Source organism: Saccopteryx bilineata, chromosome 6 (genome assembly GCF_036850765.1).
Source record: "Saccopteryx bilineata isolate mSacBil1 chromosome 6, mSacBil1_pri_phased_curated, whole genome shotgun sequence".
NCBI classification, from domain to species: Eukaryota; Metazoa; Chordata; class Mammalia; order Chiroptera; family Emballonuridae; genus Saccopteryx; species Saccopteryx bilineata.
Genome location: NC_089495.1, coordinates 130,136,404 through 130,154,018, shown reverse-complemented (window position 1 = coordinate 130,154,018; position 17,615 = coordinate 130,136,404). Strand labels below are relative to the sequence as shown.

Here is a 17,615-nt window from a genome sequence, read left to right as displayed (position 1 = left end):
GAAGCAGATGGGTGCTTCTCCTGTGTGCCCTGGCCGGGAATCGAACCCGGGACTTCTGCACGCCAGGCCGACGCTCTACCACTGAGCCAACCGGCCAGGGCCTTTTGCCAATTTTTAAATTAGGTTATTTGTCTTCATATTGTTAAGTTGTAAGAGTCTTGTGTTTTTAAAAGTATATTGTGGGTATTAAATCCTAATCAGAAATATTTCCTCCCATGCTGTGGACTGAGTTTTCACTTTCTTGACAGTGTACTTTGAAACATAAGAGTTTAATTTTGATGAAGTCCAATTTTTTTCTCTTAGGGTTTGTTTGCTTTTGCTTTAGTGGTCATATCTAATAAGTTATTTTCTAATCCAAGGTTATGGAAATATAAACCTATGTTTTCTTCTAAGAGTTATATACACTGCTTACAAAAAGTAGGGGGTATTTTATCGCTTCATATTCATTTATAAATATCCCCTAATTTTTATGAATATAGTTTTAGCTCTAACATTTATGTCTGTGGTCCATTTTGAGTAAATTTTGTATGTTGTGTAAAGTACGGGGTCCAAATTCATTCTTTTGAAGGTATTAGTTGTCCTGTTGTCCCAGCACCATTTTTTCAAAAAAGTGTTGTCTCTTTGAATTATCTTGGTATCCTTGTTGAAAATGAACTGACCATAGATGGATGGGTGTATTTCTGGGCTTTCAATTCTATTTCATTGGTCTATATTTCTATCCTTATGCTATGCATGGGTTGATTTTTGTTGAATGTTAAGCTAATCTTACATTCCCGGGATAATCCTCATTTGCTCATAATGTCATGGTTTTTATATATTGTTGATTGCTCAAGTTTTGTTAATAATTTTTACATCTGTGCTCATGATGATTATTGGTATAGTTTTCATATAATGTCTTTGCTTTTGGTATCAGAGCAATACTAGCCTCATGGAATGAATTAAGAAGTTGTTTCTACTCTTCAGTCTTCTGGAAGAATTTGTAAAGAATTGGGATGATTTCTTCCTTACATCTTTGATACAATTCCCCCGTGAGACCATATGAGCCTTAAGTGTGCCTTGTGGAAAGGTTTTAGCTACAAATTCAATTCAATAATAGAACTGCTGTCTGTCATTGCCTGACGTCCACCGTCTTGAAAACCATTGCTTCCTGTATTTAGTGTAGGAATTTTATTTAAGTTGTTTCAGGTAAGAAGCAGGAAGGTACATCATCTCTAACCCCGATGACTCCATCTTGGCCAGAGATAGACATCAAGGACAGTGAATGCTGAAAGCTGACTTAAAACAGCCCTTCCTTTTGTCTCGCTGGCCTCTGACATTTCTCAGAGGCTGCCAGGGGGAGTCCGTGGGAGAGACCAAGTGACAGCCTGGGCGGGTGGGTTTTCCAGCTCGCTCTCATGCTACAGAAAAACCATACATATTTGTATTGACACAGTCATAGTCAGACATCCAGGAAAGGCCCGAACATTCCAGTCTCAAATGCAGAGTGACCTCAGACGGTCATAGGCATACCCAGACTCTTGGCTTCCCTCTGTGCCAATCTTCTGAGCATAAACTGTCATGCTCAGAGGGCCTGACTTCCTACTCCTGGAGCCAGTGGCTAGAGGCAGTAGTCAGTACAAAGATTTCCTTGGCGTGAGAGGGAGATTTGGTTGTTAAACCTGCTTCCTTTTTCAATTTGAACCCAGTTGTAGTGGACAGTGACCCCCCTGGAGCAGAGTGCGTGTCATTTTGGGAATAAGGAGACAAGTGTAGGGGGGTGTAGGGCTGACCTGAGCCCAGTGGTCCAGTTCAGCCTGATTTTAGACCCTCACACAGGGACAAGGGGACTCTTTCCTGCCGGGGTCCAGCCCCAGGGGGGAATCCAGGGGTCCCACAGGAGGAGATGGCGTCGGCGAAATCGAGTGAGAGAGCCGGATTCTTTTCTTTCTCTTTATTCTCTGGTTAGCATTTACTGCCAGGCATCTCTCTCAAATGCTAGTATAGGTCCCTTTTTATACACACACTGAGTTACATTTACATGGTGTTAATTATTGCTTCTGTTTCACTATGTTTACATGTTTCCGGATAGCAGTTAATTTATTTCTATAAATTACAAACCAGGTAGCAAATCATTCAAAGTACAAAATAACTTGAATAGTGATAACAACATCGGTAAAAGCTTTTAAGGTATTAGTACTAATAGTTAACTAACTTTACTGCTGTTGTGAGTTAAGGGGCAGAGAGAGATTAGCAGACGACTAACAATGGACCACCGCTTGCTCAGGTAAATGGCTTTGAGTTTAAGCAGTGTCCTACTTTTTCTCACAAGATTCTAAAAGGCTTGCCTCTAAAGAAATTGACATAACATTAAGAGTAACTTTCACCCAAAGATATACATAGTGCACTTGCAAGATAGCCTAGTAGCAACATAATTTCAGAAGACATAACTGTTATTACTTCTATGGATTCCCCTACATTCCTCTCATTATCAAAGAATTTTGGAAAGTATGTAAATCTCATGAGAACATCTCATTGAGAAAGCCTAGCAATTGCCTTTAGTCAAAAGACAATTCTCTTAGTAAAACATTCTTTTCTTGCTGACTGCGCTCTCATCCTAGGCCACACAATGGGCCATTCTACTATACCTTACCTAAGATACTATTGTCTAGTCAAATATTACTTATTTATTATATTTAAACACTAGTTAAGTTCTGACTCTATTCTTCTCAGAGTGTACCACTATCTGCAGATCAAATAAGCAAGAAGAAAGGAATGTTTCTCTACTCTATCACATGAAAAGGCTAGGGAGGAAAAATGTTGAATTAAGTGAAGGCCGAAAGGTGCTCTGTGCACAGCCACTGCCTCCTACCCATTCACAAGTCACAATTTATTCTTTCTAACATGATTAAGAGGGAATTTTCCTACAAACTTAACCCTTTACGAGGGATATCATAGCCAGCCTCTTATATCTGTGAGCCCAGCTCAAGGGGCTTACAGGCTTTTCTGTGGAACTCACACCCTCTGTCTCATTTCCAAAGAAATTACTACGAATCTACAGGGAAAGCACAGTACTATTATCCCTGTGCCACAAATAATAGCACACACCCAGAAGAGGGGGGATATAAGGCCAGATTAATTCAAAAAGTCAAAGGGGGAAGTATCGTTGTGTCTCTCCTTTGGGTGACTTTGTCAACCCGCAGCCATTGGGGTTCTCTGCTGTGACTTTGTCAATCAGCAGTTTTTGATCTTCTGCTGTGACCTTGTCAGCCAGCAGTTGTGGGTCTTCTTCTGCTGTGACCTTGTCAGCCAGCAGTTGTGGGTCGGCTCCCAACACTTTCCGATGTCCAATGCTGGTCCCATCCCTCTCCGGACTCTGGCAACACTGACAGTGTGGAACACGTGTTTGCACAGGGTTCAAAGGATATATAGCCGTGTATTACTCTCCCAACAATAATTTTAGTTCTCTGATGATAGTCTTCCAAACATTAATAATAGTAGTACTAATATTAAAGCTTCTTAAAGCCTTTTTTTCTTAAAAATATGGCACAATATGTTTTGTGTTTGTGCATGGTAAAAAAAAAAGAAAAAACAAAGAAAAGAGAAAAAACAACAGTGGAGACTCCCAGAGCCCTCCCTCCTCCCTGGACACATCCAGTCTCTGAAGAGACACCCGGTGAATTAGGATGATTCCTCTCTTCTGCCTCCTTTTAACCCACTATTCTATGAGCTCAAGTCCCACTGCGCCCTCTACCCTTCAGTGACCCTCCCTCACTGCCTACAAAGGAGGATCCTGTCCTTAAGGCCGATTCACAAGTTTGGGTGTCTCCCGTTAGGCCACTTGGGGAATAAACCGCGGTGTGATGAGGTATGGCTTTCCAAAGCCACCCTGCTCACCAACCCTCGACCTCCACCCCCCAGCACACAATCAGAAACCTAACCCAGGTTTGCCTCACTCGTTTCTCCAAAGGGCCCTGGAGGGTTGGGAAATCCTGTTGCCTTTAGGACCTGGAGGATTCGAGCTGGGGCATCACTGCTCCCCTTCCCCCGCGAAGCCGGCACCGGAACTGCTTTAATAGGAACCAGCAGAAGCAGGCTCCAGGGTGGAGGTTCCTGCAGAGACCTCTGTGGCCCCTCCGAGGCGTGCTCCGAGCCTAGGGGGTGCGGGGGCGGGGCGGGTGGTAGAGGTGGTCCAAAGGTGCTAGCGTGGTGGGCGGAGCACAGGCGCGGTGGAAGCCCAGCGCCCAGGACCCCGGGGCTGCTCCCGGGGGTGACCCTGACCTCTTCGGGAAGTCCTACTGCCCCTTCCAACAGGACTACATCCCGCCCTGGCCACCTGGCCTCCCTTCGCCTCCCCATTCCCCGGTGGGACGTCTATAGAATAAGGGTGCGCGCTATTTGCCAACCAGGGCAGACTAGGGCGCTCTCCAAACGGGGACCACCCCCAAGTCCCCCGCAGCCCCTCTGGGGTCCTTAGTGCTGGGGGCCTGGGAGAAGCAAACTTGCCTGTTGGAAGCGCGCAGCCGCTGGCCCCAGCGAGGAACCGAGGAACCGGGCGTGCGCGTCTCCCCCACCCGACGCTCCTTCTACCTCCTCCTCCTGCGTCCCGGCCTTTGCTCCCGGCGGCGGGGGTGGCAGAGAACCAGAGCCCAGAGGCTCAGCCGGGGCAGCTGGAACGGTCGCACGTGGAACCATGGAACCGTCCCCTTGGTGCTGGGGCCGTGGGCCGAGGTGAGTCCCGAGGGACCGCGGCTGGGGATGGGGGCTGAAGCGCGAGCCCGAGAAGTGGGAGGGGACAGGTTGAGGGGTGGTCTCTGAGGAGGAGCTAGGCTGGACTGTATTGTTCCACCCTCGCCGCCCCGAGCGCGCGGCGCCTGCCGGGGAGGGCGCACAGGTCGCGGGGTGCTCAATTTCCCGTGTTCCCACCGCCGTCGGCGCCCCGCGAAGAGACTTGGGCTTCCCAGAGCGCCCTGAAACGCCTCTTGCCTGGGCCTGGAGGGGGGCCTGCTCAGGTGCGATGTGGGTCTCCCGTGGGAGCGTAGGGAAGGGAGTCGCTCCGCGCCTTGGGGCTGGACTGCCCCGGCCATAGGAAGATCTGGGGTCCTAACTGGGCCGTCCAGCAGTGGCTGGGTCAGCAGACTGGGAGGCCGAGTGGGCAGCGCGGGAGCGAGCGTGCCCCATCTTACTCTACCGGGCCCTGTGCCCCCCTCAGGACCCTGGAGCTCCAGCCCCCGGGATGACCGCGGGACGAAGCCACAGGGAGCGTGGACACCGAAGCGCCCCTCGGTGACAAGCGCAGCCTCCTCCTCCACCCCCCAGCGCCCGGCGGGCAGGATGGGGGGCGGCGGGTCGGCCCTGAGGGTCTGTGCCGAGCACCGCGGGGGCATCAACTGGCTCAGCCTGAGCCCAGATGGGCAGCGCCTGCTGACGGGCAGCGAGGACGGCACGGCGCGCCTCTGGCGCACGGCGGACGGCCAGTGCTGTACCCTCCTGCAAGGTAGACGCGCCGCGCATCCCGCCCCTGCAATCCGGCCTCTCTGTCCGCTCGCCGGCCTCAGACCGCGCTCTTCCGCCCGCAGACCCCTTCCCCAGAGCACAACCCCCACCCACTCCCCGGGGCGCTCGTGGAAGCGCTCCCGCCCGGGCCCAGCATCCGACCAGCCGGGAGCCCGCGGAGCGAGATGCTAGGTCGGGTGGCGGCGCAGGAATGGCCGCGATTGGGGTCCGTGGGCCGGGGCGAAGGTCACTTGTCAACGCACTGTGGAACTGGAAAATAATTTACGTTACAACAGTTAAAAAAAAGAAATCGCACCTATACCCCTTCAGGTGAGCAGCACCTTCTCTGGTCTCTCCCTGGCCAGGTCATCTTTGGCTGGACATCTCTCTCCGGGCCATTAGGGCAGGAGCCCTGGCCTGTTACATGCCTGTTGGTTCTGAGCACTACAGTGCAGCCCTCACACCACTGTTAGCCCACTAGTGTAAGCAGGAAAACTGAGGCACAGTGTTTAGTAACAGCTGGTGGCAGATAAGAGTTCAAATTTGAACCCCCTCTTCCCATCCCACTGCCCTGCCTTGTTCTCTGCGGCTTATTTTATCTGCAATTTGGCATATTTGGAAACTGGATGAAGCTGCAGGAGTCTCATGAAAGTTTTACAAATAGGAATCGGTTTATATTAGTGTATTTCTCAGAGGTGGATATATTTCCTACCCTGGGTCTCTGTCACATCATATCAAATCTTGGGCCTGGCCTCCCAGCTGTTGGAACCTTGTGGATAGTGTAGGGAGTGGGTGTGTGATAGATACAGGTGCAGGGCAGAGCTGCAGAGAGCTGGCTGGAGAAGAGGTGTCTACAGGTACAGAAAGAACTGACCAGGGATGGCACAGGTAAGGAACCACCACTCTTCACATGGAGTTGAACTTGTGTTCCACTTTGGCCTGCTCTAGCCCACCTGTTCCTGCAGACCCTCCCCCACCGCTGAGTCTCTCCTGTACACAGAGGGAACACTTTGACCTTGAACTTGCAGCCAGCCCAAAGGTAGAATGACAGGGGGGGGGGGGGGACGACCTTGGCAGAAATCCCTGAGCCTCAGCATGTTATTTTGAACATATTAACTGCATTTTGTTTTGTTTTTTTAATTTTTTTTTCCCATTTTTCCGAAGCTGGAAACGGGGAGGCAGTCAGACAGACTCCCGCATGTGCCCGACCGGGATCCACCCAGCATGCCCACCAGGGAACGATGCTCTGCCCCTCTGGGGCGTCGCTCTGTTGCATCCAGAGCCATTCTAGCACCTGAGGCAGAGGCCACAGAGTCATTCTCAGTGCCCGGGCCATCTTTGCTCCAATGGAGCCTCGGCTGCAGGAGGGGAAGAGAGAGACAGAGAGGAAGGAGAGGGGGAGGGGTGGAGAAGCAGATGGCGCTTCTCCTGTGTGCCCTGGCCTGGAATTGAACCCAGGACTCCTGCACGCCAGACCGATGCTCTACCGCTGAGCCAACCGGCCAGGGCCAATAACTGTGTCTTATCTGCACTCTTCATCCCTTCAAAAATATTTTTAATTTGGCTTTTTTTTTTTTTTTTTGCTTATTCTGCGCAAATCCAACAGCTCACTGCCAAAGTGCTGTGGTCCCTGGAGATGTAATGGGCCCTCCCTCCCCCATGCCCTCTCTCTCCCTCGGCCCCCCTCACTCATCCCCCCCGAGTTGTGGTGGTGGTGGCGGGGGTTGCCCCCCTGGTGACCCTGCAGGCTGTGGGTCAGTGGAGCCCTGTCTCTAGTCTACAGATTAGGGTCAGGGATGCACTCTGCAGCTGGCAGGGTCCCTCTGCTGCCAGGGCTCTGAGCCAGGACTCACTTGGCTTGTGTTTTCAGATTCGAGGTGGTTGCTTGGCGCATAGAGGAAGGGACTTGTCCACTGGGGAGCTTTGACCACTGCAGGGAGGTTCAGCCAACTCAGGGCCCAGTCCCCAAGAGGGCCGAGGGTCAGCCTGGCCCAGTTTAAGAGATGAGGTTTTTGTGTTTTTTTACATTGAAAAACTTCTTTTTGTTATCACCTCTTAAAGTCTTTGTTTATGTGTTATATTTTTATTGATCCACAATCAGTGTTTATAGTCCCCCCCCCCTTTATTCGGTGTGTTTGTAAAAGCTGACCCGTAGCTGATGGTTTTCAGCATCCCTGGTTTAATGTCTACAGGTATCCTGGTGTGCTAACGTCTCTCAGTGTTGCTCTTGGCCTCATTTACACTTCAACTTGGCACTCTGCCTTCCTGTGAGATGGGAGGAGGCAGCCTGAATGGGGATGTCTGCCCTGGGTCCGCAGGGGACAGCTGGACGTGGGCCTGTGCCGCAGGGGACAGCTGGACGTGGGCCTGTGCCGGGCCAGCTTGGTGGCACCTACCTGCCTCCAGGCCACCCTGGCTGCCTTCCTGCCAGCCCCTCACAGAGCTGTGCCGTCCACCAGGCGGCAGATCTGGCCTCAGGGAAAGTGTGTCGATAATCTTAACATGTTTTCTAAACTCACTGGGGTTGGCAAAAAGGCAGGCTGTGTTTTGCCAAATACACTTTGCCCTTGACTTTTCAACTGATGTGTTTTTTAAGGGAAACATAATCTGCCGTTTCTTCAAGTGTTTATTTAATTCACACAAATGTTGTTTTCTCAGAGGCCTGGTATAGGCTATCCAAGAAGACTGGGAAACATTTCTTTCTTAATTTTAATTTTTTTTAAAAAAAATTGTTTCTTAGAACCCAGGAAGTTGAGTTCTTTCAAGAGTAACTAAGCTTAAACCCAAGGTGCCCCCCTCCAAAAAAATAGCATGAATTAACTTGAAACTGCCTATGAGATTCTACTTTTTTTTTTTTTTTTACAGAGACAGAGAGAGAGTCAGAGATAGGGACAGACAGACAGGAATGGAGAGAGATGAGAAGCATTAATCATTAGTTTTCATTGCGATACCTTAGTTGTTCGTTGATTGCTTTCTAATATGTGCCTTGACCGAGCAACCTTGGGTCCAAGCTGGTGAGCTTTTGCTTAAACCAGATGAGCCCGTGCTCAAGCTGGCGACCTCGGGGTCCCTAACCTGGGTCTTCCACATCCCAGTCCGACGCTCTATCCACTGCACCCCCTTCAAGATTCTAAATCTCTATCTACCTGATACTGGACATCTAAATGAAATTTTTTAATTCAATCAAACTCCTTTAAGATAATAAATACGTCTTCCAAATGTGAAGTGGCTGATAGGTCTAACATTCCTTTGAGTCTGTTGATTTTCTGGTGCCTGAATTCTCCTCAAATAGACTCATCTTCAGTTTGCAGTAGGAAGTTGTTATTGGAGGTGGGAACACCTTTGCCTGGAGGACAGGCCCTACTGTGATGGGGAAGTGGGGTCTCCGGGGGCTGCTTAATGACACCCAAGACAAAAACACCATCCCCCATGATGAGGGCGATGTTTAAAGACTTGGCAATGCCCCAGAGAAGAGGGATGACCAGGTATACTAGCCAGACATCACACTGCGTGGCTGTCCCTCTGTCCTAGACCTCCACCTGTTCTGTGTCTGCCTAACCCACCATTGCTGCCAAAACACTTCAATTCTGAATTTCGGTGAATGCTGTGTCCTCTCCCAGACACTCTCCCTGTCCCCACACAGGCACTATGGGGACACTTCCTCCTTGGCAGCACTAGGCTTCTGCTGTGTGGACCCCTGACACTCCCTGTCTGGCATGTGTCACTCTTGTTGACCATTCATCCTGGTCAGGCTCTGACAGCTGGGGATATATGTCTGCACAGTCTCTGCACCTGTATTATTTCTTGTAGCTGCTGTGACCTGTGATCACGCTGGCTGCCTTAAAACAACAAAAGTTTATTCTTGCACAGTTCTGGAAGCCAGAAATCCAAAATCAGTGTCCCGGGCTGAAATCAAGGTGTTGGCAGGGGTGTGCTCCTTCTGACACCTATAGGCGCTGGGGGTGGGGTGGGAGGGGGAATACAATTACCTCTTCCAGCTGCTGGTGGGGGTCAGCACCCCTTGGCTTGTGGCCACATCACTTCATTCTTCAGGCCCAGCACTTTCAAGTCTCTCTCTGATCTTCCTTCACAGTGGCTTCTCTCTGTCCTCAGATGTCCCCCTGCCTCTTTCTTATGAGGACACTTGTGGTTGCATTTAGGGCTCATTCTGATAATCTATGCTAATCTCCCCATCTCAAGATCCTTCCCTGAATGACATTTGCAAATGTGTCTTTTTCCAAGCAAGGTCATATTTCTAGGTTCCAGGAATTAGGACCTGATATTCTGCCTACCACAGTGTGTCGTGTCCTGTCCCCCCTCCCCTCCAGTGTAAGAACAGTTAACACCTGGCATTTGCTCGGTCTGCACTCCAGCCCTGTAAGATTGGCATTACTCTACCTGGTGAGGAAATCGCAGCCTGGAGAGCTGAGACAGTCGGGCAGCCAGTAGAAACTTGGGGATGCTAACCTAGGCGTGTGGACTCTGAAGACCATGCTCTTGGTCTCTGTACTTCCTGCCTCCATAACACTGGGTTTGTTGAAAGACTGAGTGAATACCAATAGCTGAAACGTTTGACGAAGCCTGAAAGGCAATGATGAAGAAGAGGGAACAGAAGGATTCTGGGGGGGGGCATACGCTGGCATGTTCTACCAGCTCATATCGCCCCCTCATCCGTAGGACATGAGAGCTACGTGACCTTCTGCCAGCTGGAGAATGAGGCCGCCTTCACGTGCAGTGCTGACTGCACCATCAGGAAGTGGGATGTGCTCACTGGGCAGTGCCTGCAGGTGTTCCGAGGACACACGTCCATCGTGAACAGGTCAGCATGGCCTGGGGGTCCCGGGCTGAAAGGCAGTGAAGACTCGGCCTCTCATCATGGGACCTGGCTGGGCCCCAGGGGACAAAGATGTAGGCTGTTGGGGCCTCTGCTTTGAGCCGGACCCATGAGGCATGTTTGGCTGCCGGGTGGAGAAAGGGAGTCTTTTCTAACTGCCTGAGAGAGTCAGAAGCAGCAGATCTCTGGCCCGGGCAGGGGTCCACGCAGGGATGGGTGGAGGTGTGGATGGCAGAGACTAAAGATGCCTTGAGTCTGTGCTTTGTTCTGTGGGTGACGCCTCTGCCTGGGCCCCTGACATTTCCAGGGGATCACTCCTGGTCCCCTCACTGTTGCTCTTGAAGCAGGGACCAAGGATACTCCAACCAATGGTTTTCTCTGAGAGTATTTCATACTTCCCTATTGCCTGGGCTCATTGAACACGTACGACACCAGCCGAAGGGATCCTGTTATAACAGTTTGCCAGGCAACCCTGCATGTCTGATCCCTGACTTTTTCCTTCTGCCACCAGGATTCTGGTCACCAATAACCAGCTCTTCAGTAGCTCCTATGACCGGACAGCTCGCGCCTGGAATGTAGACAAGGAGCAGGTGTCCCGGGAGTTCCGGGGCCACCACAACTGCGTGATGACTCTAGCCTACTCCGCCCCCTGTGACCTCCCCAGGGCTCCCTTTGAGGAGGAGGCTGTGGCCGGGGGGCTGCTGGTAACAGGAAGCACAGATGGTACGGCCAAGGTGTGGCAGGTGGCCAGTGGCTGCTGCCACCAGACTCTGCGGGGCCACACAGGCGCGGTGCTGTGCCTTGTGCTGGACACGCCCAACCACACAGCCTTCACGGGCAGCACAGACACCACCATTCGCGCCTGGGACATCCTGAGTGGGAAGCAGCTGCGGGTATTCCGGGAGCACCAGGGCTCTGTCATCTGTCTGGAGGTGAGAACTGCCTGGCCCCCATCTGGAGGGGGGTGTCCCTGGGTCATCCTCTGGGCTCCCCCGCCCCATTGTAAGAGTCAGCTGAGGCTGCGTAACAAAGCGCCACTGATGGTGGGGGTGGGGAGGTGAAACAGCAGAGCTAGCAACAGAGGTTGAGTGACTCACAGTTCTAGAGGCTGGACGTCCAAGATCAAGGTGTTTGCAAGGTTGGTTTCTTCTGAGGCCTCTCTCCTCCCTCGGTCCTCATGTGGCTTTCCCTCTGCGTCCATATCTCCTCTCCTTAGAAGGATACCAATCCTACTGGATTAGGCAGTCATCACCTAATGGACACCTGGCAGTAGTCACCTCGTCACTATGCCCATGAACATTGGTGGTCCTGGCTGAGCACCATATGTGTTGTATCTGTGGCCCTATGAGAGGCTGGCACAGGCCTTACTTACCATGAAGCAGCCTGCCGGACCCCACAGTCCTTGTGGAGTAGGGAGCAGCAGTGGGATCCTGGGTCCCAGATTGGGTGGCTGGGAGGGGCATTTCTGGCTCCTACCCCTCCCCTTCCACTCAGAGAGAGGCTGGGAGGGGCCTCTGAGCCGCCCTCTGTGGCCCGTGGTACCAATGCCATCCCCCCTCAGCTTGTGAACCGGCACGTGTACTCGGGCAGCGCTGACAGGACCGTCAAGTGCTGGCTGTCAGACACAGGGGAGTGTGTGCGCACGTTTGCGGCCCACAGACACAGCGTGAGCGCCCTCAAGTACCATGCGGGCACCTGTAAGTGACCCTCCTCCCAACCCTCCCTGCATAGCCTCAGCCGGCTGCCCACCTTTTTACCGCCTCCTCCCACGGACTTTCCCTGCTCAGGGCCTCTCTGCTTCCCTACCTCTCCAGGGAGGCTCTCTCCTCCAGCCTTAGCTGCTGTTCCGGGTGGTCAGCGCCCAAGGGCAGCAGCTGGGCTACCTCCATACACATGTTCCTCCAGTGTTATTTACAAAGAAGGCCCAAATAACGGTGTGGACCTCCCCCTAACTTGACCCCGCAAGAACCTGCAGTGACCTGAATGTTCTGGGGTCCGAGGGTCAAGAGCACGTCTCGAGGACACAATTCTAATTTTCAGAGCGAGACCGTGACATCTGCTTGCTCCAGCCAGGCTTGAGGGCCATGTGGGTTTGTCTTCACTGGGCATTTAGGTTTGACTACAGATAAGAGAAAACCCAAATAGCGGTGGTTTAGATGAGCTCATGCTTTCTTTTTCTCTTGGATAGAAGCATTTTAGGGACTGTCAGTTAACAGGCTTCCAGATTCCTTCTGCACATATCTTTTATTTTTAAGGGGGCTTCCTGGTTCACGATAGCTGCTGGAGTTCCAGCCATCTTGTCGTGGTTTAGGCAGGCAGGAAGAAGAGGGAAGGGCAAAAGAATGTGTCTCCTAGCTGATTAGACACTTTTATAGCTCTTTCCTGGAAGCTTCACCCAAAGACTTCTGCATACATCTCTTAGACCACTGCCTACAGGGGAGGCTGAAAAAATAAAACCTCTTACCTGGAGATCTAGCTCCCAGGATTAATCAGGGTCATTTTGTAAAGAAAGGAGGACAGAATGGCTTATTAGATAGGCAACAAGCTGTTTATTCCACAGGTCTCAAATTGTCACACATCTACTGTCTCTGTCCAAGTGGGTTGCTACGTATTGACACCCCAGACACATCCAGGAGACAATGTTCTGGGGAAGCAACCCTTCTCCAACCTTAACACATCTACATGGCAGGGGGGCTCCTGGGTTCCTGAATATCTCTCACAAAGTGGTCCCCAACATTATGTTTGCGTTTAGCTCCCTTTCACACACACACACACACACACACACACACACACACACACACACGACAGCAGCCCCACGTGGCCCTGATACACACACACACACACACACACACACACACACACAACAGCAGCCCCACGTGGCCCTGAGCCTGAGAGTCATCTTCCTAGCACTGGGGTGAGGGAGGGAGCAGACTAGGGTGGGGGAAGAGTCACAGTGGAAGGTGCACGGTGACTTCACAGTGTAGGTGTTAGATGCAGACAGAATGTGGATCTCTGGAAATAGAGTGTGAGGTGCCCTCGGAATTTAGGTGTCCGACACAGACCAATTATTTATTTTTTCTTCCTGTGTCCAAATCTGTATGTGTGATTAGGGCTCTGCTCCCAAGTCTAGGACCTCTAACTTTAAAAAGAACAAAAAAGAATGTAGCCTAGAGCGCCTCCTCTTGGCAGCAGCTGGGATGGAAGCTGCCCTTGGTCTTTGCCAACAGGTTTTGGAATGATTAGATTTAATTGCTGACCCTTCTCCCATGGGATGGACACACAGCAGCGGGTGTTGATGGAGAGGGGACGGCAGGAAAGGAGCTGAAAGAGACCCAGAGATGACACTGCCCCTCCAGGGCCACATTCACCGGTAGCTTTAGCAGAAAGACTGGGGAATAGGCAGGTGATGCAGGAAGTAGGTAAGGAAGGGAGCCCCCCAGGGGTCCTTGCTGGGGCTTACTGGGGCTGCAGGGTGGGTGTAGGGGACGCTGTGGGTTCCACGTTCAGGGGTGACTGTTACTGCCACACCTGAAGTCCTCCGCCTGCACGCATGTTCCTGTGAGAGGCAGGGCGGAAGGGGGCTGGAAGTTGACACTCACAAGAGAGGCCCTCAGCCAGAGACAGATGGGACTTGCTGGACAAATAACCCTCCCTCCTTGCCCTAGAGTAGGACAGCTCTGATACGTGGTTTTCACCTTCTCCCAAGGGCTCACTAGCACCCCTGCACAGGTGTACTTTGGGCCTGTTTCCCACCTCCTGGAATGTCCTGCCAGATGGACCATGGGCACTAAAACCCTAGTAGCATCAGTGTCAGCTTCTGGGACAACCCAGGCTAGGCGATGAGTGAAGCAGGGGAATCAGTGTTCTCAGGGTGGTCTCTGACCAGCAGTATCAGCATCCCCTGCAACTGGTTATAAATGCAGGTTCCCAGGCCTTCTAAATCAGAAACTCGGGTGGACCCGCCCATCTGCGTCTTAACAGCCCCAGCAGGTCGTTATAATGACACTTGGGTTTGAGAACTCTGCTCAGTTCTCTTAAGACAGCCTTGCTTCCTCCTGCAAGAGGTTGGCCAGGGGCTCTCGAGTGAACCCCTGAGGCTGTTGGGAGGGCCAAGTTCTCGGTAAAAGGCCGCTCAGATGACGGGGGAAGAGATGATCCCCCCTGAGCTGCGGGACACCCCACAGAGAAGCCAAGCCTCACCAGCGGCTTCCACCAAACGGCCAGGCCTGAGTGGGTCCCTGGGCCCAGGTGGTCCTCAGAGGGATAGGAGTCCCTGAAAGGGCAATGCAGGACGACCGGACGCCCAAGGGGAAAAATTAAGCGGCCACAGCCCTGCAGAGGGCCCCTCCCGGCCCCAGCAGCCTCCCTGACGCAGGAATGTCTTCAGATACAGAGGGGGCTGCCTCCTTCCTTTCAAGGGGCTTACTTTATTCCCCACTTGAACCTTATGATATCCTTGGAGGCGGGCGAATGGGGCCCTGAGAGGGTGCTGGTGAGTTGACCCGCGGTGCCCCAGCCCTGCGGCGTCCTGAAGACGTGGAGGGCTGTCGGGAGGGAGGCCCAGTGACGCGTGTGTCCTCAGTGTTCACCGGCAGCGGGGACGCCCGCGCGCGCGCCTTCGACGCCCAATCCGGAGCGCTGCAGAGGGTGTTCCGGGGCCACGCCTTCATCATCAACTGTATCCAGGTAGGCGTCCCCGCCGGCTGTCCCCAGGGCCTTACAGCATGATGGCTGAGCCTGGGCGCGCCCGCCTGTCCTGAAGGGAGAAGGGAGCGGTAGGAGCGCGGGTTCCCACGCACCCCGCGCTCCACGGGCAGAACTTCTCCGAGGCCCAGGTCCCCTAAGCTGGTATGTCCCCATCAGCCGGCTTCTGTGGTTGCCATTCTCACCCGTGCCCGGGCTCGGGAAGGCTGCTGTAGAGGAGGACCTGTGCATGGCTGATCCACTAACTGTGGAGACCGCTGCTGGGGCGGGTGTGTGTGGGGGGGGAGATGGCCGCTCCCCTTCTTCGCATCCGCCCCACACCCGCCCGTCCGCCCGCAGGTGCACGGCCAGGTGCTATACACCGCCTCGCACGACGGCGTGCTGCGCCTCTGGGACGTGCGCGGGCTTCCCCGCGCCGCGCCGCCGCGCCCCGCTGCCCCCCAGCGCAGCTTCTCCCGCCTTTTCAGCAACAAAGTGGGCTGCACCGCCACCGCGCCCTTGCAGCCGGCCTGAGTCCGCCCCCACCCAGCCGCGTCCCCACTCAGGGACCCACGGAGGGAGCGCGCCTGCCCCCTGGTGGCCGGAGGGGACGAGGTGACCTGGGCAGCGGTTGTGCCTTTTCTTCGTGGACATTTGAGGTCTACCCCATCTGCTGCGAGCCCGCCCGCGGAAAGAGACTGTGCTTGACCCCGGGGACGCTAACCCCACTCTCTTCACCGGGGCCCGCTCACAGCAGCCCACCCAGACCCTCCAAGTGTCTTCAGCTCCAAGTACCCGAGGTCCCCTGAAGCCTTTCCTGCTGAGAGGAAACGGGTGTTTCTTCAAAAAACCGCTGAGCCGCAGATAGTTACTATTTTTGCAAATTGTTGGTCCGAAGGACACTGGTAAAGAATCGAAATAAACGTATTAAAAGTGATTTGGAATTTCTTTTGTTCTGCAAACTGAATCACAGCTTCCGCTCGGAGGGAGCAGGAGAGGAGGTATGTTAGGAACCGTGTGGCCTCACACATCTGCCGCCTCACACATCTGCCGGTCTGGTGGGTGAAATGAGGGACTGCAGCCTGATGGCCTCAGGTGTCACTCATGTGAGGAGTGGCTGTGGGAGAGGTGAGGGAGCAAAGAATTGGCTTTCCAGCCTCCTGTGTGACAGCGGGGACCTATCACCTCTGCTTTGGAGCTCCCATTTCTGCATGAATCATAGAGGGCCTCTTCTCTCCCTCTGCAATCTGCAACAGTAGCCCCTTGACTCCACTCACAGGAGCCAGCTCTGCCCTCTGCGTGGTGAAAGCAGGACATAGACATGGGAGCAGGTGGAGTGCTACTAGCCAGGAGGGGCTTAATGGGGAAAGTGGGGCTCTTGCTCTGGAGAGGTTGGGAGGGGAGCTTTTCCCAGCAGCCCCTCTCATCACCTGGGCTGGAGCCTGCTTTCTGCATCCGTGGTGCCCTCCTTGCCCAGTCCTGACTGGCTCTCGGGGCAGGAAGAGGACAAGCCTCCCTGTGCAGTGGCAGCCTTTGATGCAGAGAAGTTGGCGCTCCGCTGTCTTCATGCTAAAGGCATTTCATCAGCAAGATGTACTGCTGGGTGGGTCTGACCTGCTCCATTGGTGCCCAGGGTCTAGGCCTGATGAACAGGACAGGATTGGTAGGATGGTGTGGTAGGAAGGCATGCACACCCCCAGCCCCTGGGCGCCCAGCGGCCTCCCCAGGAAAACAGAACCTGCAGAAGCTGCATCACTCACTCTGCAATCTTTGGGTGGGACTCAAAGCACACTGTCCAGGTTTGGGTTTCCCTGGCTGCCACCTGCTTCCCGAACCCAAGAACAAGTCTTTGTCCACTGCCATTTTCCCTAACATATATTCTACTCCACCTCCCAGCAACCAACACACTGTTGTCTGTGTCCATAAGTTTTCTGTTTGTTTTTTAGAAAATTCTTATGTGGAAAGACAGAAATCTACTAGCTTAGTTGGCGCTGCTAGGTCAGTGGACTGTGCTTGCAAGTCACCAGATGAGGAATGGGGAACTGAATTGCTCTGCATCCTGTGTGCATAGTCCTCTCTGTGCTGGGCAGAGAACACTGGCAGACATCACACCTTTGGGAACATGTTCTCTTCGGTGAAATGGATGTAGACGCACATTCCACCTAAGACTTCCTATCTAGGAATGGAGGGGCGCCAGGAAGGGCCCTGCCTCCTCACTTCTAGTGGACAGTGTCAGTCTCAGACCGTCTGTAGTAGAGTCACTTGTTTTTCTAGACCCAATACATCCATTTTGGGAAATGTACTGCTGGGGCTAATTGTGTCCTGGGGGTTGCCCTGTTGTAGTGAGAGGGACAGACCCTAGCGTGAGATTTTATCCACCATGCCCATGTGGCGGGTATTAGAATTATCCCCATTGAGATCGAGTGCTACGTGGCTCTCTGGCCCCACCGATGACAATCCTAGAGCAGGTCCAAGGATGGGCTTCAGGAATTGGAAATCGGGGCCAAGAGCCCCATCCCAGCAAACATTCTGCCATCTGGGATGAACTCTATCTTCCGTGCCCATTCTGCTTGCACAAGTTTTATGGAACCACCTCTCCATGCTCTGCCAGAACCTGTGCTCTGCC

The 17,615-nt window shown here is 53.0% G+C and overlaps 1 protein-coding gene and 1 long non-coding RNA gene across 4 annotated transcripts; one reads left to right on the top strand and one right to left on the bottom strand.

Annotated features, from left to right (window-relative positions):
* Window positions 1-2,065: 2,065 nt before the first annotated feature.
* LOC136308945 (uncharacterized) lies at window positions 2,066-4,608 on the bottom strand. The gene is made up of 3 exons (XR_010726197.1): window positions 4,483-4,608; window positions 3,933-4,130; window positions 2,066-3,361 (listed from the first exon to the last, which is right to left on the bottom strand). It is a non-coding gene; the product is annotated as an uncharacterized lncRNA (long non-coding RNA).
* On the top strand, window positions 4,364-15,749 carry WDR86 (WD repeat domain 86). 3 transcript variants are annotated; one of them, XM_066236865.1, is made up of 7 exons: window positions 4,364-4,707; window positions 5,189-5,473; window positions 10,150-10,291; window positions 10,818-11,238; window positions 11,868-12,003; window positions 14,889-14,992; window positions 15,350-15,664. In XM_066236865.1, exons 2-7 carry the CDS (start codon window positions 5,311-5,313, stop codon window positions 15,521-15,523), a joined length of 1,140 nt encoding a protein of 379 aa, XP_066092962.1. In that variant the 5' UTR covers window positions 4,364-4,707; window positions 5,189-5,310; the 3' UTR covers window positions 15,524-15,664. The 3 variants fall into 3 exon arrangements, with proteins under 3 accessions (XP_066092962.1, XP_066092963.1, XP_066092961.1); XM_066236866.1 differs by lacking the exon at window positions 4,364-4,707 and adding an exon at window positions 4,880-4,988; XM_066236864.1 differs by lacking the exons at window positions 4,364-4,707; window positions 11,868-12,003 and having other exon boundaries at window positions 5,193-5,473; window positions 15,350-15,749.
* The last annotated feature ends 1,866 nt before the right edge of the window (window positions 15,750-17,615 follow it).